Source organism: Lonchura striata, chromosome 3 (assembly GCF_050655825.1).
Source record: "Lonchura striata isolate lonStrDom1 chromosome 3, ASM5065582v1, whole genome shotgun sequence".
NCBI lineage: Eukaryota > Metazoa > Chordata > Aves > Passeriformes > Estrildidae > Lonchura > Lonchura striata.
In genome coordinates this window covers 26,570,811-26,597,645 of record NC_140705.1, presented here as the reverse complement: position 1 = coordinate 26,597,645, position 26,835 = coordinate 26,570,811, and the positions used below count along the sequence as shown (strand labels likewise).

The following is a 26,835-nucleotide window of genomic DNA, read 5'->3' as shown; positions in this document are numbered from 1 at the left end:
ACCTTCCAGATCTATTCTTCATTAAATTTTGATTTGATGAGTCATTTACATTTCCTCCTAGAGCCTTGTCTCTTTGAACATTCTCTTTACACTTAGCTGGTCTATTAGCCCTAAAGCCTTTCTGGCAGGCTTAATGCTCCTGTTGGGCTTTAAAAAGCATTTAATGCTTTCCATTATGCTTTCAGAAAATTGTTCCTCTAGATATTTTTATTTTTCTTTCTGCAGCTATCTAAACCTGACTTCATTGTTAAAAATGGGTCCTTGGCAGTGCATAACAACTTACTGTTCTCTGTGTTTTCAGTGCCCCTGCAGTGATTCCCATTTTTAGTAGGTCCTTAGGCATCTCCGAAACATGATTAAGAGTACTAGAAATCTTTTAAGCAGGGAAGTAATACACTTACAAAATTCAAATCTTCTCTGTTTACCATTCCCATGACATGTATTCCTCCATAGAAAAATAAATACCTTGATCACAATGTCAACAAGCAAGAGAACTGTGTAAATCTTTTCCTTTGTAGGTTTCTGGACCTGTCTACAATTTCACTGGCTGTATAAAACTCGTAGAAATCAATAACGTCGGACCTTTCAGCTTCTCTAATGCTGTGGGAAGAAGTAATGTTGACAATTGCAGGTAAACTGTCCTCTATGCCTTTCGAAATCCTAAGGAATTGTTTGTGCTGATTTTTCTTTCTTCCTTACACAGGGTGACCATTTTATATAACTTTAACAATGGTTACATAAAAAAAAAAAAAAAAAAAAAACAACAACAAAAATCTTTAGAGAGACAGAGATCTTTCTTTCTTTTATGCTTTTAAAGCATTTTCTTAATGGAAGCTTTTCTTTTCTTCAGAGTAGTTCAATTAAGCTTGATAGCTTATTTGGAGTGAGTTTTCACACCCTGAATGCTGAAACAGTGTACTAATAAAGATGATCTGCAGGAAAATACAGGACTGGGAAGTGGGGAGATGTGCTGGTTGTGTTTTACTTGTGACTTTGGGACTTCCATCAATCTTGTTACAAATATGGATGAGTTGGTGCCACAATTACTCCACGAGAGATTGTGAAAAATGCTGGAAAGCATTGTTTCTGAATACATTTAAAAACCCCAATTGATTTCCGTTTTACATGTTTGCATTGCTGTTGGTCATTCATTGATTGAAATAAAAGCCATACAGGGGCAGTGGTACATTAGGATTCTATTCTAGAATATATGATAGGTTTGAACATGGAAAAATGGAAAGAAAACGAAAACAAAGGTGAATTGCATTTGTAGATAATGAAGTCTTTCGGGAGAGAATATCCTTTCAGTCATAGGAGGTACATGTCCTAGATTCCTGGAGGACATTATGTATGGCTTTTAACATATGACTTTTTTCCCTAGAATTTATAGAATAGGTCAGTTAATATTCATGTGCTTGCTTAAACTCTATCCTCAAAAGCTGGTGGTAACCCGCTAGATCCTTAGTTAAAGATCCATGAGATCTGAACTCTGCACTCACCTCCACCACTAGCCCCTTAATGAGCACACATCCCACTCAAAGTTATAAGTGGAGGGTAAATCCACTGTCTCTAAGCTTTTGCCAGTAAAACTTACTCTGAACACAAAATTCCATTTGTTACCCCTGCAGAGACCTGCCACTATTTTTATTTAGAGCAGCAGCTCAGTGTCGTCTCCTTGACCGAGCTTGATGAAGAAATAAATCTTTGCACCCTTAAAGTTCCCCAAAGCATTTTGTTTGGAATATGCTCCTAAGTGTATTTAACAAATGGTTATGGGTCTAAATCCTGCACAAAAAAGAAAATCCTGACATCTATGGTGACAAACCCAAAATAACAAAGAAACAATATCTCCTCTCTTGTCTTTCTGTACAGTGTTTCATCAGAAATTTTCCTAGTAAGAGCTCTGGTGTCCTTCCAAATGAGAGCATGTACTCTTGTGTTTGAAACTATGCCTCTGTGCAAAATAGAAATTCATAAGGCTCAAAACAAGTGAGGAAGGTTATTTCATGTCTTTCATTCAGGTATTAACTTTGAAGAATCATGGTGAAAAAACATAAACCATCTCTGCTGTCTCCTCTGGTTACTAGATTAGGAAATTTTTCTCTATTTTGCATATGCATGAGAGCTTTGATGTCCTAAATCACAGGCAAGAGGCAGGTCTGGTTTTTAAACTACCAGGTAAAACCAGGATAACTTAAAAATCAGGACTGTTACCATCTTTTCTACTTTCTTTCATTCTCCTTAATAATACTTTAATTGATACAAGTGCTTACATCCTTGAGCTTTTTGAAACTATTGTTTTTTACGTTTTTCCTATTGAATGCTTTATATAACCATTCCATTAAGTACTAATAGCCTTCAACATGCAAAAAAAAAAAGGAATGAGAACACCTTTGTCTAGTCTATGTATATAACACAGAGAGGGATACAGACCTGCAAGAGGTGGCTTGTAAAAAAATAGCCTTGTTCCTTTTAAATTTTTATTATTATAGAATGTTATCTGTTATATTATAATCTATAGAACTATGTACCAAGATTTATTGATTCTGATACTCTCCTTCATAGTTAATTAGCATACAAATATGGCTTATATTGTATAATACAGATGTTAAAGATTGCTTTATTTGAATCAGAACTCAGTGATGGCAGCCCAGGACTGTTTCTTGCAAATACTTATTGTGCATATGTTACTGATTAGGTGAGTAAAATGACATGACTCTTTGTATATATGAACTGTGGATATAATCTTTTACATAAAAGGATGTTGAAAGAATACTGGGCATTCTTAATGCTCTGTGCTAAGCAACATGTTCCTTTTACCTCCCTGTTTTTTCAGAATGCTGCAGATGAGCCTGACAGTGTCCAGCTCCATGCAGTCCACACAGACCTGGCCCCATCCTAGTCCAAATCACAGTTATTCCTGTCTGGGAAAAGCTGAATTTCAACAATGGAAATTGTTTTACTTAGCCTGTTGAAATTCAGAATAATTTCAAAAGATAATGGAAATTATTCTGAATTTCCCTTGGTGAGGAGGGAAATGTATAGAAATTGATTGTTTGGAAGCCAGGCAGGTATTCTCCTTACTCATTTTTGCCCTGTGACACACAAGTTTCATAGCTGCTCACACCTGGCAGCTAACATCATTTGCTTTTCTCTTTAGGTATAACCCCCATTCATCCTGACATCATCAGCCCTTAAATGTAGGCTGCTTCCCTAAAAGCACCTATGAAGCTCAGCTGTCTTTCCCCATGTCCAAAACAGGCTTCTGGGGAAGATGGACTTGTTTTGAGAAGGAAGAAGAAAGTAATTTAAGAAAATAGTTTAAATAGGGCAATAATGGATTATATACTTTGCAAATACAAGTAGCAAGTGACTACTAAAAAGCATGGTGTAATTTATATGTTTTTTTCAGAATTTGCATGGTTCTGCAGATGCAGTATTGCTGCAGTTGGAGGTGCCTAATAGTAGCAGAGAACTCTACTGTGTGGCAGACAGAGCAATCCAATACCTTCTGCAAGAACACCTCTGTACTTATCACTCAGTTTCTGTTCTTTCTGTGGTAGTTTTTCTTTAATTGACCTTCTACTTATCATTACCTATTTGTAGTTTTAGAATACTCTTGAATGCCCTGCTTTTACATATTTAGCATGCTTTAGTGGCATTCAATTATCCTGCTGGATTTTGTCTTGGTCCCCCAGATTACTTCATTATTGTGGACATGCTGACACTTCTTAAAATTTATGGGTTTGTGAGTAAATTTCAAGCATCTGATTTTTTCATAGGATTGAAATTTACTCAAATGTGTTTTGCCATCTTTCTAACTGGATCTATTTGTATTTTAAAATACCAAAAGGATGATCTAATATGTGAAAGGAATATAGAAAGCTTTCAAAAACATATTTTAGAGGTACTTCATTTACCTTCTCAAAACCACATCAGGACAAGACAGTACCTTTCATAGGATATTATATAATGCATGTTCCTTATCTCAGAGATTTAAGATTGCTGTTTTAAAAATGTTCAAAATTAAGAAATGCAAAAAATTGCACCATAACATTAGTTTCATTGGCATACATATCTGACTACCTACAATCTAAAATGCTGTATTTATGGCAAGAATGTTATTTGTTCTTTTAAAAATCATATCTTTTAATGTGAATGTCAGACACCACAAGGGAGAGAGAATTATTTTAACTTGGTAGAACTTAAGTGGAAATGGGGGCATAATGGAAATTACCTTTCATGTAATTTTAGAAACAGGTGTTAAATTCTGCTTAAATTCAAGAAGATTATTGATACAGGCAGCACTAGGCAATTGGATATGATTAAAGACCAAATATTTGCAACAATCCTTGTCATTCTGAAAAATGCAAGATTTCTGTGCATGCTCAGAAGCACTGAGATTTCAGATATGTCACTTTAACTCAGTTAATCTAGCCCAGATTGTTCTGCTATTCACGTGCATCATTGTTTAAGCACTGTGTTTATAAGTACATTATTACCGGATACCTCAAGGACAGAGAGCAGGTAGGGGGGATGTACTGCACTGAGGGCTCATCAGAACTTCCTGCCATTCAATGTCACCAAGGTGGAACAGGACATGGCAAAATAATGGTTTAGGCAGGAGGAGTCTGAGTCTCTGAGAGCAGACTGGCAGCCATAAAGTTCTGTGAGCTATGCAGCTTTGGTTTTCAAGAGAGGTTATATTGGAATCGATCAATTAGTAAAGGTAAACCTCTAATAGGTAGTTTTCTAGAATTATGCTAGACTATATAGTTATGAAGATCTTGTCAAAGTTGTCAAAGTTTATGTTAGGATTCTCTTTAAATGATACCTGTCTCAGAGTTATGAATATATAGACAATTTTGAAAAGTAGGACAACTGAAAATAATGGGTCTCTGATAACAATATTTAAGAAATGAAATCTCTACTTTTTTTTCTTCTGAAGGAAGGAAGATGTTTGTGATGCATTAATGCAATATAAAGCTCCAAGTGTTTCTGAAAATTTTACTGGAATAGATTTGCAGGATAAATTACTATCACTTCCAGACAGAGTTCAGATGACAGATATAAATGAAGCTTTGATTCCTAGTATTAAAAGCTGGTGTTTACTTCAGTTCATTTCTGTTTTAGTGTCTGGGAGCTATGACTGCTATATATTGCTGTAAGTGTTTACTGTAACACTTTACAGCATGTACTAAATTCAAAGGTTCCAAACACACACACACACACAGAAAATATATACATACACATATACATATATACCTGTTCCTATCCAAGCCCTGTTTTTTCATTAAAAAAAAAATCTTATCTATGAAACAAAAATACCGTTTACTGTTTTCCTAAGAGAAGTCTTACTGATGGATGCAAATGTACAGTAGTGAATTGGACTCTCAGAGAGGAGCTAATAAGCTAAGTTCTTCATTACTGCCCATTGGACAGAATTGTGGTAGACTTTTAAAAAATATTTTGATTTCTTCTTAATTTATCTTAATATGTATTTCCAGGCTAAAGCTGAGCTTTGTTTCAGCAAAAACTCTGATTGCTATTTGCATTTTGGATAGAGTCTCTTGAAAGTGCATTACCCAAGGTCTATTCCATCAAGAGGACTGATGGGTTTCCTAATATATGGCAATTTTCTCAGGAGCTATGCAATACACTTTGGAGAGCTCTACATGTTTTCAGTAAGCTCTCAGTTCCACTTTCCTCTCACTCATGAACTCATGCACTTTCCAACAAGCTCTAAATCCCTTTCCTTGTGTGTGAATACCCCCTTTTCCATTCTGTAGTCTTCTGTGATATTTTTACAGAAATCTACACAGACCACAACACCTTTGTGAAGTCAGTCTCCTGTGCAATTTCTCAGTGTTTTTCCAATGTGGAACTTTCTGTTTTTCTGTTTGTGTATTATAAAACATCACAACTCAGAGCACCTGACACCAGGCATCTGAAGGTGTTTGACTTCTGTCTTTGGAATGAACTGCATACTTTAAAAAGGGGAAAGTTCATCTGCTGAAAGTTATTTTTCAGTCAGTTGTGGAAGTCCTGCTGTTATCATTACACTTTCCAAGGAAAGTGGTTATGCTGGTGCATGTGGTATGTTAGAGCACTCATCCCAGGAGTCTGTAGAAGACTCAGGTCAGCTTGTAGTGTTTCTTCATATTAATCTACTTGAACTGAAAAATTTAACTTCAATCAAATATACAAGCTGGCTCAAAATCAAAAGAGAAATCACAGAGTTTCAAGCTTAAACTTTTCAGTCCATTTACATCTCAGTTTATTAATAAATGCAAGATCCTGTAAGAAGCATTGAGCTTCTGTTATACATGAGAGACTACCAGTTAAATTCTTACATACCAACAGCTCAATTCGTACATTACTTACATTTGTATCTTCACCTCAGTAGTTCCAAGTCATGTGCTTAATTCTGAAACATAAAAAAAAGACAAAGAAGAATATGCAGTGCCCATCAACATCATAGAAGAAAATTATTAAATTAGGAATACTGACACTACTTAGTTTTATTAATTCAACAGGTTTTATGAGTTTTCTCTGGTTAAAATGGAGATTGGATTAAATTTTTCTGAAATACAAAACTGAAGATAAAGCTTCAGAAATACCATTCATTTGTATTCACCACATACATGATGCTTGCTATTATGTTAATTACATTTCTGTACAATTCTAACATAGAGAATGATAACAAGAATTTGATCTTCTTTATGCATTTATTTTGTTACTTTTTACCTCTCTCATCTATTACTTTTGCTGACTGATAACTTTTTTGTGTGTTTGCCTTTTACTCCTTTTCCAGGGCCTTGGTTCCTTTCATATGCTTTCATCCCTTTGCTTGATTTGCCCTTCTTGATTTTCTTACTCTTTTGCATTTGTTTGTAATATTTTCTTTTCCTTTGTGAGTTTCACCATGCTGTAAAATTTCCTTTCTGCTCTCTGTACATACATGGGTTCTAGTCTTCTGTTATCTTTTCTTCTTCTTCTGGCATTCCTATTTAGATAATGACTTTTCAGTGATAGACTTCAGTCTTTAAAAAAAAGGAAAGAAAAAAAACAAACAAACAAAAAAAAGAAATAAATTATGTATGTAATCTTCCCTACTGTTATAAATACTCAAAATCACTGTAAAATTTTGTAAAATTTTATGTTTTGAAGCAGTCTGTGAAAATTGTTTCTGATGGATATTAGATAAATCCATGTGTCAAATATATGCAGGTGAGAAAATGTGTGTTTGTAAGCATTAAATTTCTCTGCTTGTTTCTGGAAAAGATTGTCTGTTGTCAGCATACCACAAAACTATTGTTAATCTTCTTTAGGAAAACTCTCTATTTCTAGATCATTAATAATACTTGGTGATGTTTATCTTGACCTTACTCTATGCATATGTATTATACCAACACAAAATTGTTTCTTAATTCTGTCAACAGAATTCAGTGGCAGTTACTGTCCATTAGTGTGTGATTTCTGCTGAAATTTCCAGGTACTTGCATGGAAACTAGTAAGACAAGTATTAAGGGATACCACACATTTTTTCCTTTCACTTTTATGAAGGAGGCATTTGCAACTATATATGTCAATGTATGCATACAATGCCTAAGACAGCGTGTTACTGAAAATATTTTGGAAAACACTCTGACACAGCTGTGAAAAAGGAAATATTTTTGTTAATAAAACTCACAGCTTTTTTTTTTTTTAATTAAATTGTCTTTCTACTACTTCTCATCATGTGTATTTCATTATTTTACAAGGTACTGATTTAATGAACTAAAAAAAGGCTCCATTGATGGAGTGCTTTTTCACTCCAGTCGCACCTTTGGATCTATTTTTGTTCATTTATATAATATTTAATGTCTCCGGTTCCTGGTGATTCTTACTCTAGACTACTAAATTTACTATTGGAATTTATAAAGCTTCTCTCACCTCAAATGCTAAACCATTGCATATAACTGATCCCTTCATGCATCACAAAATCATACATTCACAGAAACACAGGATGAGTGAGGCTGGAAGGGATCACAGTGAGTCACTTTTAGACAAACACTCATACTATAGAACCAAATTTGGTCACAGTGCTACATCCAGCTCTGGGGTGTCCAATACAAGAATGACATGGACCCATTTGAACAAATCCAGAGGAGGCCACTAAGTTGATCAGAGGGCTGAAGCACCTCTCCTATGAAGACAGGTTGAGAGAGTTGAGACTGTTCAGCCTGGAGAAGGGAGGGGTCAGGGAAGACTTTATTGAACCCTCCAGTACATGAAGGGTGCTTCCAATAAGTCTATGGAAGGACTTGTTTTAGGGCATGTAGTGATAAGAGGGACTGGAGATTTTCTAAACTGAAGATTTAGATTATGTGTTAGGAAAAAATTCTTGTCTGTGAGGGCACTAGAATAGGTTGCCCGTAGAAGCTGTGGATGCCTCATCTCTGGGACCAGGTTTTATCCGACTTTGTGCTGCCTGGTCTAGTGGGAGGGCCTGACCAATGACAGTGGGGAGGTGGAACTAACTGGTCTTTAAGATCCCCTCCAGCACAAATCCTTCTATGACTCAGATTCTAACTATTTTAAGAAGGAAAAAATCTGTGTTAAAGACTTCTGTTACAGCAAGTCTCTGTCTGCTATGGCCTCTTTACTTTGAGTGGTAGATTCAAAGCCCCACAAACTGTGCTTGGTGTATAAAGTTGCTGTGTCAAGCCAAAGCACATTCACAAATCATGGAAGTGAGGAGATTGCCTGTCAGATGCCTGTTCACTGGGTCATCACAAGCTCTTACGTAGGAGGTAAGAGAGCTAAGGATGTGGCAGAGCTCAGTGGACCAGCATGGGGAAATTCTGGGAGGCATTGCAGTCCGAAGGACAGCACAGTGAATGAATCCTCCATACCAGGAGCTTCCTCACTGTCAGGACTGATCAGAATTAGAAGGCATCTGAGATAGTTTAAAAGCCTTATGGCAATCTTTCAGCCTTTCTTAACTGTGGATTATGTGTTTGTTTAGTGGTTGGAAAGGTGTAGGATTTCAGCTGTTTATTTTTAGCTGCAGTAAAGGAGAATGTTTTAACATCAAGGATCATAGTTCCAGAAACACTAGAAGTTGCTACAACATTTGGGTTATTCTAGGTTAGCAACAGTGTTCATTTCCTTTTGCCAAATTGTTTTGAGTATCTATACTTCCCTGGAAATTCTGTCATCCAAAAAAGCACTGTGCTTGAACATTATTAGCTTTTGAAATAGAAAAGCATAGAAAAGCACAAGAAAATATATTTTAAAAATTTATGATCTTTAAATATATTTATATCGTTTTTTCATTAATTAATGTAATTCTTTCATTTTAGATTTCAGCACAGATTCCCCTAAAACAAAATAATATAATTAATGTGAAAAAAGAAGGTATTTCCAAGAATTAAAACAAAAGGTTGAAAACATTCCAACTTTCCCCTAAAACTGGCAGATTCACAGAAGCTAAATATAAAGCTATTTTTCAAAGTTCTTAAAATATTACTACATGTTTTTCACAGTATTAATATCATGCGACATAGCCATTTAAATATATGGCTCAATACTCTTTGAAAACTTTACCTAATTCTTAAGAAAAGATATCTTAATGACACAAGACATCAAGTGATAGGTTACTGAAATAGTTACTTGGGCTTCTAGCCACACAGATAATAAAATCCTTTTCTTCTACTTTCTTAGAATAGAAAAATGATCTCAGTTTTGTTCTGTCCATTAAAACTTGGTTTTAAAGATGGGTACATGTATAGTTTGATAAAATTTTGCTTTAAGAGTATTTCCCTATATATCTAGTCTTGCATCTATTATAAGCAGTGGTTAAGAAAGGCTAAGTATATAAGATGATGAATTGCCTAAAAACAATCAAATGGAAAAAGAAATTATCTTGCATGCTTTCTCTATTGAATTACAGTCACACTTAACTTTAGTGCTAGCATTTGCTGTCATTCCAATTACAGAAACCTGGAAATGGAGAAGTGTTTTGTTATATACTCAGAAATAATTAAACTTTGGAACAGGTTTCCATGACTTCTGAGTTATGTGCAGAAAGTGCCTCATAATGGAGCTGCAGTTGCTCCTGGTATTATACCAGGCTGCATTGTGAAGAGAGGCATATTAGAGAGAATCAGTGAGAATGAAAGTCACACTGAAAGAAATAATTTGCCTACTGCAAACTTGAATTGGTATAATACTTTCTCTTTGACTTTTAAATTTTATACAGAAGTAACAAGAAATCTTCAGACTTGCCTTCAACTGCTAACAGCCAGAATGACAAGAGAAAAGTTTGGAAGTTCAAGTTTTATTCTGCTGGTATCCATTCTATGTCCTTCACTGTGTTGGTGAATAGACCATGGACTCTGTGACTTATAAAGTATTTATGGGTTTGGAAAAATCTCATTTAACAAAGCTAAAAGTGAAACAATTATCATCATAAAACCTTGTGTGATTTCATAGAAAATAAAATACATCGCAAATAATATTCCTCTATTTTGTATATTTTCCATAATTAAAAAGACTGTTTGAACTTCTCTTTGGCAAAGCTCTCTTTATAACAATGATTTGTTTCAAAGCTAAAAAATCACCCAGAATTAAAATTTTTTAAATGGTGTTTTTTTTATAGATATCTTGAAATCAAAAATATATTCTTTATGTTATGTATTGTGAAACTGTAAATCAAAATTTGCTATATTAATATGCAATTAACCTAATAAAAGGTATTTAAAATAAAGCTCATCTAAAATTGCTCAAACATTGCAGATTTAGTTGAAAAGCCTGACAAAAGGCAATATCAATAACTTTTTAAAAAATTTCTTTTGTACAAAGCTTCACATCTGATTTTTTTAAACAGGACAAACAGCAAAGGGAGAGTGATGTCCCAAAGAGTTACTTTTAGTTAATTAGACAAGCAACTCAATATAAGCTTCTAGACCAAAGTGATGAATGTGATTTCTGTTTGTGTGAGCAAGAAAGGAGGAAAACAATTTCCTTTCTGTGTACACTATTGATTGTGATATTGGTTGTACTGTACTTCACTGTGTCCTGATGTGCAATGCAGCAGAACGTAGGAAGCATAAAAGATGAAAGATATCATTCAAAAGCCCTCAAAGAAATTTGTGATATTTTTTATAAAAAGGGATACAGAAAAATACTTTAGTAATTCAGTGTCTTAAGTATTTTTCTGAAGTTTGACTGTGGGGATTATGGTGTATAGAAAGGTAGCGCCCTTCTTTAATGAAGTGAAGCACAGGATGCAGAGGTTTCTTTAGGTCTGCAGAGACCAACATGTTAGAACCAGTGGCTGAAATTTGTAACTGAAGGTCTGAATTGGTAATAACCCCCCAAAATAGCTGTAGTATAAATGATGATAATTGGTATAAACTACCAATGGAAGTGGTGGCTTCTTCCTGTTGCTTTGTTAAGATTATACTTCATGTCTTTCTAGAAAGAGTTCTCGAAGCAGCCAAGCCTTAGTACATTTTTAAATGCAGCAAGTGCCAAGACCTGAGATGAACAGAAAAGATTGAACTCTAATGTAAGGTGAAATAAAAAAAAAAAAAAAAAGGAAAAAACAAAAGAGCGATTATGTGCAGAAAGGAATTTAAGAATAAATAAACAGTAAAGAATAAATGCAAAACACATGGTGAGACATGGCTGCATATCTGATGTGTTTTGCTGAGTCATAAATTGTCTAACATTCTTATTATCAAGAAATCTCTGCATCTTAGATGCCCTCACTCCTAGGTTCTATATTAAATATTAAATAAACAGAAGTAATACGTAATTATTTCTTTAAATTATTTCTTATTGCAATAAATTCTTACTAAAATGACTTGGGGAATCAGGTAGTATATATATTGGCTGATTAATATATGAGGAAGTTATTATCTACAGTGAATAAATGGGCTTCTCTGAGGAGCTGCTAAGCAAAATTTTATTTTCTGCACAGAACAGGGATTGTTTGTTTAAGGTTGTAATATTAAGTAATGCAAGACTAGAAAGATATATCATCCTTCAAAGGACCTTGGTTGTAAAGTTAAGAAAACAATCTTATCTCCTGAACCACTGGATTGCAGCAGAAAAACAAACATATTAACCAGTAAAAGAAACACAAATTTCCCTCCAAAATTCATATAAATATTTTACACTTGCCTAATTTCTCAAGACCTAAATTGATTATATATAGTTTATATTGTTTTTTTCTGAATCTGTAACCTGCAGGACTGTTTAATCATATCCTGTCAATCTTGCTCTGCAGTACTGTAGATAAATAGTGCATCAGTGCCCCCTGCAGCCTTAAAACACTGGTATAACAGTTAAAAAAACCTAGTGCTATTGATCGTTTTTGAAATTCAGAAAAGGAACAGTTTTAAATCCTGTTGTATCCTTTCCTTTTTTCTACTTCCTTCTTTAAAAGTGAAATTGCAGCTCTTGGGTAAAGAAAAAATTCTTAAGAAATGTAGGCTAAAACTCAAGAGAGTACTTGATATATTTGTGAGAATAAAAAGTCCCTTTTCTTTACATTCAAATACACTGGCATATGAAAAGCAGAAATCAGAAGCATAGAAAATTGAGAATATATGTGTAAACTTTAAAAAGAATAGTTATAAAAAAGACAGAAATTCTGACTCTCAAAGACCAACTTCTGTAACGTGTAGAATGTTCAAGAGAATAGAGAAATGCTGCTTCATCTTTGCTAAACTGTAGGCATTTGTGTGTTTTGATGTATATTTTTGAAAATTTGCTCAAAATTAGATATATAATATAAAGATAACTTTGGGATTTGTTTCCTCTCATTCAGGTCCTACACAAATGCTTTCAAAGTTATTGGCAAATTTGTAGACACAGTATTAGTTATGGGTATACAGATTTCTTTTGAAATTCTGAAGTTTCAATAAAGCAATGGTTGGCAATAGCAGAAATTTAGGGTAATTTATCTATGTATGGGGAGAAAAACCATGAGCTGTTAAAATTGCCAACAGTGCCAAAAAGAAAACATAAATATAAATAAAATTAATTTTAAGGAAACAACTTGTCTCTATGCAGTGCATGAATTTTTTGAGATATATGTACTTCTGACCAGTTTTCTGAAGCCACATTTCCCCTTTTTTCCTCTCTATACCTGTGCTAAAATTAAGAGGTAGATAGGAGATGATGCTGCACTGCTAAAACCCATACAAGGTCCTACTTGAAAATAGAAGTGACTTGGCATTCTCTAGCTGCCAAAAAATTCTGTATTTAAATAACAAGATATAATGTGAAATTTTTACATTTGTAAGGATGAAGACTGGAGGCCAAATTACATTAGTAAATTGAAAATGCATTAATTTCTTAGAACTAACTGTCTAACATGGTTCACTGATGTTATAAAATTGAGTAAGTATGGTATGGAAATGATAGGAAATGATTAAATCTCTTCTGAGCACTATAAACACAAGTGTGACATCAGTAACTGGCTTCCTGCATTTATCAATTATAAAATCCATTTCATAAACTAGAAGATATAAAGTATTCTTGACTGAATTAAAGTATATGAAAGAAATTTGGCAGCATTCAGACCTCTTAAGTGGTAAGATAGTTCTGGTTGCAAGTGAGATTAATTTTATTTACAATAAATAATTTTTCCCCTCAGAATAACTTTCTAATATAAACAGAGTAAGGTAAATTCTCTAATTTGGGAATATGACCCTGCAAACTTCGGCAGATTTTTATCAAGTTGGATTAATTGAATCAAATTACTATTTTTTTACATAAAAAGGTATATTTGTACCTCCTAAGCCCTTTGCAAATAGCAAAGCACAATCTACTTGGCTTGGTGGGTTTTATTTTCATAATTAAATCTTTAGCTTACATATTTTAAGTCTTGATTACTAAATGTGTTGTCTAAATTTTTCACAAGGAAACCGAGTATTTTTTTTTTAATTAAGAAAGTAAGCAAAACATACCTATATCTTACTCATACATCTTACATCTTTTAACTGCCTGACTGCATTCATAAGGTTGTTTGGTTGATACGATGATGAGCAGTTGGCTGATATTATTAAATCTGACCTGCTTTGATGCAATGACCCTCTTAAATCACTAATATCAATACTTTAAGTATAGCTGCCCTTCATTATTTAAAGTTACTCTAGAAAGAATGGCTGGAAAATATAGCTCAGTTTGAAGCAAAAATAAGAAGTATTCTCTACCATTGAAAATAATCTCCCAGATTTGCCTCAGGTTTCTTTTTTACTCTTGTTTTGACACTTGTTTTGTAGTTGGAAAGAACAGTTTTGCAAGTGGTGCTGCCTATTGCCAAATCATAGCTGGGTACCCGTCAATGACATAGTATTTGGGTTCAGGTAGTTTTTTAAGATAAACAAAAGCTGTTAGGATCAATGGATGCAAAATATCTAAAACTTCCAATGTTACTCTGGAACAGCATGACCACCTGATAATTTCAGTATAACATAGTTTTAGCTTCTTGTATTTTCTACCTCTCTATGATCTTGCCCTCTCACAACCTTTGGGTTGATAAGAAGACAGGAGGGTATGTATAACCTATTTATAACGTTTTTCTGTCAAATAATCCATATCAATGCAAGTCAAGTCCTTAACTATTTCTTAATTATTCATAATCTTAATCAAAAGTGAATAGTTTAATGCAGAGCAATGGCATGTTCTTTTGCTGCACTTTATCTTATTTCCTGTGCAGTCTTGAATATTGCTCACATATTTGAAGGAAAGACAGAAATCTGCTGACAAGGCATCTGAAGTTTCCTTATTTCTTGTTTGTAGACTGTTATTTTTTCCTTCCAGTTCTTTACACTAAAAATAAAACTTCTCGGTCTTGATAATGTTTCCTGTTACTATCTCTCCATGTTTTAAGATTTTCCTGTTAGAGTCACATTCTGTTACACGTGTAAAGTAACAGCAGTCCCTTTGTTCAAACTTAAACTCCTTGAAGTGTTAGAAAGTGAGAAAGTGTCGCTGTCAAGGCAGGATGGGAATGAGAAGACTCTGACTCAGAAGGCTGCTGAGTGTAAAACTCTGATTTATTCAAAATACAGTGTTCTTTTATACAGAGCTTTGCAAGGATCAAATCCATTGGTTCTGAAGTGAAAACAACCCACTACCATTGGTGCAGAGTGCTTGACGCACAGTGCTAGAACTTAATTATAAACAATGTGAAAAACAAGAGAGATAAAGAATTATTACATTCTTTCCCAGCTCTTTCCTAGGCTTTTGCCTGGATAGAAACTCTCCGTTTCTTTCTTTGACTGAATCTGAGACCCACAAGAAAGATTACTTTAGGTTGTAAAAAGGTAAGGTAAGCTCCATTCTCTGCTGTAAAGGTATATGATTTATAGTAAATGCTTTTAGGAAGTGTTTTCAATATGTAAAAGTGGTTTGAAATGTTTTTCAGCGATATAATCAAAACACAAATGATTTTACGTGTGACATAGTGAGCAGAAGTAAGAATTTTTCCTCACTCATCACAATTGTTTTATTTAGTACCATCTCTAGTCGATGGAGAAAGTTGGTTACTTTTCACAGAATGTGATGGGCAAGAGATACCTCTCTGCATATAGATTGTCTACAGGGAGAGCCATGGTGGTCATCTCAGGCAGGTTTTGAAGCTCATAGGCAGATAATGTTTGATAAAGTGAATTCTGTCCTAGAGTTTTATTTGTAGATGAACTTTCTCCAAATATTTAGGAGGAAAAAGACTATATTGAGTGGCTTTTTTTGTACATTGGAGAATTAGAAATTGAAAAGAGATTGAACATGAGGTCATAAGTATCAAACTTCTTAATTACTTTGTTATTGATGGTTCTCCTTGGTGCTCTTAACACAGAAGTTACCGTATTTGTTCACTCTAAGGTAAAGTCAGGGTGTTTGTTAGAAAAAACACATTTGGGGCAAAATTAAAATAGTTTTCCAATTTCATGAAAGATAAATATTACTTATAACAGCATTTAACAGTCTTCCTTTAGGAAAATCCCACTAGTAAGACATAACATTGTTTAGTGTACCCTTATGGTCATTCCAAGAAGGGAAAGCATCTACTATCTTACACTGGGATATGCTAAAATATGATATTGCTGTAGGGAAAAAATATTAAATTGTAAACAATAGCAACCAGCAAATAAAAGGACATACATATGAATATCCAAAATGGAACTTTTTAATTCTTAAACAGAAATATGTTTGGTTCTACACTTTGACAATATCTGGACCAAACAACAGTAGCAGACCCTGAAGCCTGCAGTTAATAAAGTGACATGAGATAAAAGTATCTTTTGGGAGGTTGATCTCACACTCTATTTCTGCACAGAGAGACTATTGATAGTCTTAGGCCATCTAGGGCACAGCAACCATGAGTTTTAAATTTCCAGTGAAGTAAGGGAGAAGATAACTAAACCTCTGCCATGGAGTTACAGAAGGTGAACTATGGGTACATCTTCAGTACTCTATTTCAGAAACTTCCTTAGAAAACAGTCTTTAATGACAAAATGTGGGTTCTCTGCTTGTTTTTCCTACCTCTGTCGAGGTCGGGATTGAAGGCACTTGAGACGGTGTTTCATGTTCAGAGTTTATGATTTCTTATCAGTGAAACAGTCTCACAGCAATTGAGTTCTGTTGTCATTAGCAAGGCATAAAATAACCAACTATCTCTTGTTACAAGGTCTTTTAAAACTAAACTATCCAATTAAGAAACGACCTAGATTATTTTCCCTTTTAACCCAATAACTGATCCCTTGAAACCCGCAATGTGGACTTTTCTGTCCAATCACAAAACATCACCCAAACCCATGAAGAAGAAGGAGGAAGAAGGTGAAGAACAACAACCTGCCTCTGCCCGAAAACCTCCGTCTTGCTTCATATTTATTTCTATATTCTAAAACTACAAACTCCAAGTTTGGAGTTTTAGAGCATATTAGAATATACCCCCGTGATATTACAGACGTCTAACCAACTACACACCCATAATCCCAGTGCTGTTAATCAATTTTGGAAATCTTATGCACAGCCTCAAGTCAGATGTAGTGCTCTCTTGCAAGTCTGTACCTTTCAGCACAGAAAGTTTAAAATTCCTAGCATCCAGGATTCCAACAACAAATTGGTCCTTAATAACAAAGAGGAGGTTAACCTTACGTGCTAAGAGATGAGCCAGTGGGGAAGAAGGGTGGCCTGGCTGAACAGCGAGCTTCCACAGGACCTTAGGACAAAAAGGCAGTTTAAAACCTTTGGAAGAAGGGGGAGGCAACTCATGAAGAGTACAAGGATATCATTAGGTCATGTAGAGAGAAAATTAGAGAGGCAAAAGCTCTGCTAGAATTCAATCTGGTCACTGCTGTGAAAGGTAATAAAAAGTGTTTTCATAAATACATTAGCAGCAAAAGGAGGTCCAAGGAAAATCTCCGTTTCCTTGGAGGGAGCATTGTCACTGAGAAACAGGAAAAGGCTGAGGTACTTAACTCCTTCTTTACCTCAGTCTTTAACAGAAAGACCAGTTATCCTCAGGGCAACCATCTGCCTGAGCTGGTAGGAGCAGAATAGACCCCCTGTAATTCAGGAGGCAGTAATTAGAGACCTGCTGAGTCACTTAGACACTCTGAAGTCCAATGGGCCAGATGGGATTCACCCAAGGGCACTGAGACAGGTGACAGAAGAGTTCACCAGCCGCTCTCCATCATTTATCATCAGTTTTGGCTAACAGCTGAGGTCCCAGCTGACTGAAGGTTGGCCAGGAAAGAAGGCAAATCTCCTGGCTGGAAGAAAGATCCTGGAAGTGGGGGAGAGTACTGAACATAAGAGAAGTGCCTGGAGATGAATACCAGGCACAAAGACTGTAGCTGGCAACAGTCAAGACCAATTAATACAGACAGCAGCTCAGTGTGAATCAACATTACTTTCCACTCAAGCTTCCCAGACCACCAGCAACCTCCCTGCTAGAAGTGAAAGTGGAAACCCAGTGAACATGACAGGACATGGGGGAACTGAGGACACACGGGAGTGCATGAGATAAACTAGGGTAACAGGTATATTCTCATCAGTTCTTAGGTAAACCCCTATACCCAGTTTAACTGTGGACTGTTGTTTACTCTCTCATCTGTCATCCACTTTATTGATTATAAAATAATTTCCAGAAAAAAAATACATGAAGGCTATTATTTTAGTTCCTTATTTTGTAAAATACCTTGTAAAATTCTATTTAGGATGTTTCAAGTATTGTATTTTTTCATTCTCTCATTTAATTTTACAGATATTTTTTGACCTGTCATATTTACAATATACTCTTTCTTATGCACTCAATGGGAATGCAGTCATATTTTAATTAAATGCTAAATTACTGATGAATAGATGATGTTTGTGTTTATGCATGTCAGCCATTCTCCAGCATTAAGATATAATTAGAAATTAAGTCTGGAAGAAAGACTAGATGATACATAACAGTACTCTGCATTTTTAACTCTTTCCGTACTAATTTCTACATATCATTCTCATCTTGCTTTCAGGACAGCTTTTATGTTAATTTCTGTAGTGTATGATACAGAATGCTTTTTTTAATTCTTATTTCTCTCCAGTAACAGAGTCCCTGAATAGAAAAATGCTTTCTATCCAGGAATCTTAATTAATATTTATAAAATGTCATGGTTTAACACCAGCCAGCAACTAACCCCCACTCAGCCGCTTGCTCAGTCTTCCCTGGTTCAATGGGGGAGAGAATCAAAAGGTATAAGTAAGAAAACTTGTGAGTGGACATAAAGACAGTTCAATAGGTAAAGCTAAAGCCATGGACAAACAACGCAAAACCAGGAATTCAATCACCACTTCCCACAGGCAGGTGGAGGCTCAGCTATCACCAAGAAAGCACTGCCCCATCACTTGTAATACTGACTTGGAAAGACAAATGCCATCACTCCAAATGTTCCTTCTTCTTCACCCAGCTTTATATGCTGATTTTGACACAGCACAATCAGCTGATTGTGATGGGGTGTCCCTTTGGGCAGTCAGGATCAGGCTGTGTGCCCTTTCAATTCCTTGTACACACCCAGCCTGCTCACTGGTGCGGTGGGGTGAGGAGCAGAAAAGGCCTTGACTGTGTGCAAACACTGTGTGGAAGCAACTAAAACATCTCCATATTACCAATACTGTTCTCAGTAGGAATCCAAAACACTGACCCACAGTTGCTACTGCACCTCTATCCCACTGAAAACCACAAATGTAGATCTTCCCTACTTTTATTAAGTGGGTAAGAACTATTTTCAGCACATGGGGAAACTAATCCTAAAAGAAATAAGGCAGTTCATCTGTAAAAATCATTTAAAGGCATAAACTAACCTTAAGTGAGATGTCTAAAACTAAAGTACGCACTTTCAAAACTGCACTTTAATGTAATCAGGGCACATTGAATTTCCAGCCTGCTGGTCATTTCTGGAAGAATCTTGATTGCCTTAAGAGTCCTTCTCACACTTGTTAGGATCTGAGAATGCCTCTATTTTACAGGTGTGTCTCAGAGAGAATAATATCTCCTAAATATTCCCAGAAGTTGAGATGAGACTGTAAAAGACAAGTCCAGTATTGGTACATCCCTTATTTCTGTTTTTATTCTTCATATCAGTGGTAAGAGCACTCTACTGGTTTATTAGATTCTTGACTTTAGTTCTGTTCTTAGCTTGGTGGATTTATAAACACCTCCCAGAAGTGCTGTAAGAACTCCCTAAAGCAGTCTGTTTGTCTTTTCTGTCCTGCATGGAATAAGCATTGATTGGGTTGAATGGATAAAGGAAAAGTGTTCATATGTGGTTCCCCATATATCTTGGGCTAGAATATTTACCTGAGTACAGATTTGTATTTTTCCACTGTGTTAATTGTTTTTTAAGTATATCTTTTGAAGCATTTCAGGGTTTTTTTTCCTTGTCAATGCAGGGTACTACCCATCTGGAGAATATTCACTGTGGCCAGATGTGGAGTTGTGTTATTACATGTTTTATTATGTAATGGTTTGTTCCTATGTAGCCCCATGTTCCACTTGGTTTGTCCCTAGTTTTCCTGCCCTACCCCATGTATCAATCCTCCCCTAAGGCGCTCAGCCACTCCCTTGCCCCCTCCCAGGCGCCCTGTCAGTCACTCGGTATCCCTTCCCATACACCTAGAAACTTCTATCCTGGATGCTGGGTGATTGGACAGGGGCCGGGGGCCCCTCCCATGTCCATCCCTCATTGGTTCCTATATGTGTCACCCCATACAAGAGCCACTCCCTATTCCACCTCCATTGCTCGACTGGTTCCCCTCCCTCTCAGTTTATAACAAGCTGCAAGCACCTTGCAGGTGCTCTTGCTAGCAGGACTGTTCAAGTGTTGTTAGCCCTGGTTGGGCTGCAATAAGCTTCGGACTTAGCCCTAGCAAGAGTCTCTCTTCCTTATCACGCCATGGGATTCAGCAGCGCTTTCCGAACCCACGAAGCACCCTCCAAAGCCCTGCTGGGTCCAGTGGAGGGTGTTTCACCTGCCCCTCTCGCCCCATCAGGAAACTAGCCGGGGCAAAAAGGGATCTGGGATGGGATCGCGGCAGCCTGGCGCCCAACGTAGGGCCTCTCCAGCCAAAGACCAAAATTTGGCTACTATTGCCCCAAAAATTACAATGCAGAAGTCTTGCCTGAATGAATTATTGCTTAGGAAATCAATTGCATATTCAGGATCTAGAAGTACTCCTCCTTTATCCCTCACAGGCACATTGTGCAATAATATTGCATAGGTTGATCATGAGTTTTGGAGTCTAAAGTATAGATGGCATCAATGAGATAATGAACTATTTGAACTTAGATAGAATCCTTGGTAAACAGTAGTGACTGCATTCTGGAATTGTGATTTTTGAGATAGTTGTCATAGCACCTCTGTTACAGGAACTCAATTTATCCAGTAGAATTTACTCAGCCATCTAGGACAGAAACAGAATGCTTATATTGTAATTTTGCAGAGCCTTTCCAGAAGGAAAAGTACAATGTCATATTAAAAAAACAGAATAACATTTTTCATCTGCTGAAAGAATGTTCATAGAGAGAATGAAAGTATTTATTTCCTTTCAAAACCACCAGTTCCAAGAAACAAAAGTAGTTTCAAAAATCAACAAAAAGATACAGTGCTTAGGCCTTTCAAGAGCTCTTTTTCTAAATAGCAGCTAAAATGAAATTAGTAAATTTTCCAACTGGGATTATTGACTAAATGTAAAAGAGAAAGCTGAAGCTCACATAGATTTGAAATTTGTTTAAACTTCAGAAAGTGGAAGATTTGCACAATGGTCCACTCAGCACTCAGTAGTTTAATCAAAGTTTGGATCATTGGCATATGTAATCTTTTATACTTAAGTAAAGATCAGTGTGAACAACTGAAAGATTTAATGCTCCCTTATTTCTTCAAGCAAGCCAAGTAAAAACATGACTGGATTTGGTACAGAAATTCAGTTCTTCAGTTTTAGCAAAACCTTGGTTTTAACAATTGTCCTAAACTTAGGGACTAAGGGTGATTTTCAAATATCATCTAAGGACCACTCACTTCAATATCTACTTTAGAAAGGTCTTTTCTATTAAACTTTCAACCTATTGTTGCTGCAATAACTTATTTATCAATTGCAAAGTTCATGGAATCTATATACCTTAGAAGAAACAGCAGGAATAGGTCTCAGTACGTGTATTTCCTTTCCCTCTTTCATCTCTCTGTAACTGACATTTCTTCCCATATCTAGTACTATGTATCCTGGAGTTTATATCTTGCCTTCATATTTTTAAACAGAGCTTTCATCAATTTCATTATATCTGTTAATTTCATTCTCACATCCTTGACTGCATTGTATATTGAATATATTATTTGCATTGCTATGAGTTTGCACCATTAAATGAGATTCTGTGTGTGCAAAAGCAGTTGCAAATAATGATGTTATTCCAGTTGTGAATTTTTTAATGGAAAGCTGCAACTACAGTATCACTGAGTTCTGCTACCAAGTGATTGTGACTTGTAGGAGGGGGAAGCTCAGCTCACAGTCTGGAACATTTACACTGAACATTTAATTTTTTAAGATATATGCCTGACCATATATCATCACTATTCATAAAACTGACCCCTGGCACTTCCAACTAAAACAAAAATTGTCATGAGTGAGGAAATCATGTTCACATATAAACTGCAGAATATAAACAATCCATATCTGGTAAGCTCTTGAATTGTATTCCCAATTACTGTGTAGAGTGATGTAAATGGTGTCTCCAGGAGGGTAAGTGTACAGATACACTGCTCTGTGGATTCATTGAAATCAGTGAGATGCCATTTAAAGTACTCTGCTTGACATGGTTGTGAACAGTGAAATAAACAGCTTGTAAAAGGCTTTATTAATTCCTGCCAAATTACATTCAAGGTACTAGGTATTTATTCCTGTTTAAACCAACATTTCCAGTAAGTGCAGTTGTTTTCATTTTCATACATTTTGAAATTGTATTATACCATGCATGCTAATGCTCTTGAAAAATCTTTCTTTTGGCTCCAAATTCTAAAACATTAACTTAAAATAATAATCTGTCACAACATAAGACAAGTGTGAGATGCACAGTTTACCACTGAAGAAAACTGCAAATAAAAGCAGTTGCTTCCCAGCACAAACTACTTTATTGACAAGATAAAAATACAAACTGCCTTATCCCACTCATATCAGATAAGGCTAAATCCATTACTCCAGTAATAAAATGTTAAGTGCATAAGTACCAGAAGATATAGGCAGTGGAGATGTTATCATATCACGGGGACTCCCGTGCCATTGCTTGTCTCATCAGCCTGCTTCATGGGAAATGTCAGAGTGCTTCTGTAGACACATCTGCCATCAGCCTGATAATAAATTGCTTGGGGGAAAAGTCTGCTCTCTTTGCAGGTCTCAGTTTGAAGTCCATTATACAGATAGATCACCCTGGGGGGAAAAAAAAAATGCTCTCTTAAATTTAGGTGGAATTTCTTGCGTTTCAGTTTGTGTTCCATTGCTGTATATCCTGGCCACCAGCAAGAACCATCTGCTTCCATCCTTTCCCCTTCCCTTCTTCCTCAGGTGTTTATATAAATTGACCAGATTCCCCAGAACCTTCCTTTCTTCAGGCTGAGCAACTCTCTTGGCCCTGGTGCAGGGGCCACACTGGCAGCACACAGGCAAGCCCCTGTCGAGGCTGAGCCCCTCCCTGCCAGGTCACTGCAGAGCAGGGCATCCCAGAGTTTTTCTTAACTTTTTAAGCTCTAACTAGTGCCTCTACCTTCACACACTGATAGTTTCAGGCTCTTACTGGATAGAGGAGAGTGTATGGGAGAGAGAAGCACAGCTGGTTTGTGTATGTATGCTTTTGGTTTAATAACATAACTTCAAACATGACCTCTAAGTACTATATTCCTGCCATTTGGTTCATCATACATCTCCATGAGTGGCAAAAATATAATGTAAAATAAACAAGACTTCAAATTGCACTAATGTCTATGTTACATTCCAAATAATGACAAGCATTTCAAGTTTATATGCACTCAGCTATGAAGCACAATCTTGCAGGCCTTTAAAGCTCAGCTTTTGGAGCTCATTTTAAGATTAAAAGCAAAGTGTTGATGCTTGCAGCAAGTTTGAGGATCTTTGTGTGCATTATTGACCTGAGAGGCAGTGACAGCCTAGGAAATTGAAAAGAATAAAAACAAATATAAAATTGTGGCCTTTTTGCGGAGTAACAGTGAATCAAGTTTTGCTTGACATATTTTTGTTACACTTTGTCAAAACTTTCAACACCTCAATTACTGTTTTACTTTAAATGCTTCCCAGCTCTTTATTCAAATAATGTTTTAGTTAAAATTCATTGAGCTAAGGTCATTGCTTATTCACAGCAGCAGCCTGAACGGCTTGTGAGCACAGCTGCAGATGTTTGCCCCACTAACCAGCCCCAGCAAACTCTTCCCCGCTTTTGTGGGAAGGCAGGGAGCTGCGGGGTGCCTGGAAGCAGCGCTGGCACGAACACAGTCAGGCACCATCTAGAAGCAAAACATCCAGAACAACACTGCAAAGGCTGACATCCTGTGAAAAATTAGCAAACGAACCAGGGAGAAATCAGCCTACCAAGTAGCTTTCCTTTCTTTCTTTCTTCTCCGCAGATTATAATGTCAAACCAAAAGGCTGTATTACTCGCACTCATAAAATTTCATTTAAAGCACACTGCTGTGATTCTATTTTAGAGAAAAACAGTAGCTTCCCATCAGAAAGGGGATGTGAAACTTCCACAGCTGGAAATCAGTGCTTTCAGCAGAGACAAGAATGCACCTGCCAGTCAGACAGCTCTCTCTCTTGTTCAGCATTTTACCCCTGACAGTAGCTGTAACCAGGTTCAGAGAAGTAAATTTTGCAGTGGTCAGATAGGATTATCTGTCATTAGAAAAATGGTCTCTCTAATAGCTAGTAGTAATAGCTTAGTTTATACTATGTTATTTCTCCAGGTTTTATGTAGTTTTTTGTTGACTTTTTTTTTTCAGGAGTAACAGAAAAATCAACAAATACCAGTAATTGCTCCCAATAAATTTCTCCTGTAAATGTCTAAATCTTTATGTAAACCTGCTATTAGTTCAGAGTTTCTACAACATTTAAGTTATGCTTGGGGACAAAAATCAAGATTTGTGGTTTATTTACTTTTAATCAGAGTTTGTAATCCCAGCGGGTGACTAAGCACTTTTAATTTGCTGTGCTAGCAAATAGAAAATTTGCTGTGCTTGCTGGTAGAAGATAACACATGTTAATGCAGCCTTAATGCTGCTCTGAATGGAATAGCCTACATGAAGTTCAACAGAGCTACTTCCCTTAGGAGGAAAGTATTGCTATAAATCCAGCAATTACATTATTTTCATTGTATTTCTATAAATGGAATTATTGTTCAATTCATCCAAATGGAAATAAACAGTAAGTCACTTATTTTCTTAAAGCTTCAAGCCTTTTATTAGCAAGTCCTCTGCCTCAAAAATATTTTAAGAATTTATTTTCAGCCACCTTGATGACAGATTTTTTTTGGATGCTTTTCTCTCATATAAAGTAGATAGTTGTCTTGAAATCCTCATTGCTAAGCACCACAGTGTGTGTGTTTTGGCTGTTTTGTGTTTTGGATGCATACTGCATCCCTGCTTAAATATCCCATTCTAATGATGTTTTCCTTACTATTATGGCTCTGCAAATCTTCTCTTTACTGTCACTTAAGCCCTATATCCCTTTTGTTCTTTCCCAGGCTTCACTCCTTTCTCAGTTATTGTGCCTTTCTTTGGGTCCCCTTAGATATTTACTTTGCCTTGAATTAATTATCTCCTTCCTCTGTACACTTCCTTTTCTTTCTTTCCTAACTGCCTCTGGGCATTTTTTTTTTTTCTCTATTATTAATAGTGACATTAACAAACAACTTACTTACCTGGAATGTGTTATGTTGGATTGCATTTTTTCAGAATATTATGAAGTTTGTTGGTACTTTCCAGAATATGGATTCAAAAAAAGTAAATTATTAAAATCAGTTTTCATGTAAATGGGATATGTAAAAAATTTGGAAGACTTAAGAAGAAGCTAGACAGATGCATGAAGTGGTGAATGCAATGTCACGCTGAATGTGTCCCCACCTATCTTGTTTCTGCTGTTGCAATCTACTGGTGCATCATCACTTTCCAATGCTTCTTTTTATGACATACTCACAACTCTAAAACATGGTGAAGCAGAAGTTTTAGCTGATACAAGAGCAGGTGCCAGAGAGAAAGGGCACAGCAGGACCCAGTCTATGGGCTTCTTTCAATTCTTTTTTTTTTTTTTTTTTTTTGGGAAGCAGCTTTATGCCATCATTTTCATCAAAATAAGTATGAATTTTGATGTTAAAATGTTGATGTTTAACACATTGCTAAAAAATACTGTCTTTTGCTAACTGTGGTGCCTATAAAACATTTTAATAAGGACTTAATTTCTAAGCTCTGTTTCACCTAAAATGTTAGTGATATTTCAGTTGAACCTCATCCTCATCTCCCTTTTATGGAATCATGGGTTTGGGTTGGAAGGGATCTTAAAGATTATCTGATTCCAACCCCACTGCCATGTGTTGGGACACCGTTCACCTGCCCAGGTTGCTCAGAGCCCCAACCAGCCTGACCTTGAACACTTCCAGGTTGGAGCACACATAGTGTCTCCAGGCAACCTAATTCAGTGCCTCGCGACCCCAGTAAGGAATTTTTCCCTAATATCTAATGTAAGCATACCCTCCTTCAGCTTAAAGCCAATCCTCCTTGTTCTATCCCTACATGCTCCCACGGAAAATCCCTCTCCAGCTTTCCTGCAGGCCCCTTCATGTACTGCAAAGCTGTAATTTGGTATCCTCAAAGCCTTCTCTCAACTCTCTCAATCTGTATTAGTAGGAGAGGTGCTCTAGACCACTAATTATTTGGGGTTTTTTTGGCACAACATTAAAGCATAACAGAAATACTCACAAAATTTCAAATTACCAAGGAGGTATAAACAATAAGATATTTAATTAGTTTCCAAATTAAAATTCAGAATTAGAAATTTCTTTCTGAGGAAAAAAATTGTATCTCTTGAACTTCAGAAAATGAAAGAAGAATGTCTGTCTCCTACGTAAAATTCAGTGAGAACTTATTTTTTAATTGATAAAGCTTATTAAATAGTTATGAAACTTCTTGGGACTCTTGATTATTTTTCCTTTTCCCTCACCATAGTAAACTTGTGTAATGCATGTAAGTTGTTGTGCTTGGTAGATTGGAAGCCTTACATTTGCATAGTTTTAGT

At 36.0% G+C, this 26,835-nt stretch overlaps 1 protein-coding gene across 1 annotated transcript in view; it reads left to right on the top strand.

Annotated features, from left to right (window-relative positions):
- The window catches only part of EYS (EGF-like photoreceptor maintenance factor), a 245,396-nt gene that overhangs the window by 29,015 nt on the left and 189,546 nt on the right, over nt 1-26,835 (top strand). The window contains exon 2 of the mRNA XM_085574728.1: nt 519-631. Within this exon, the coding sequence (XP_085430854.1) occupies nt 519-631 (113 nt within the window). The remainder of the gene's footprint in view (nt 1-518; nt 632-26,835) is intronic.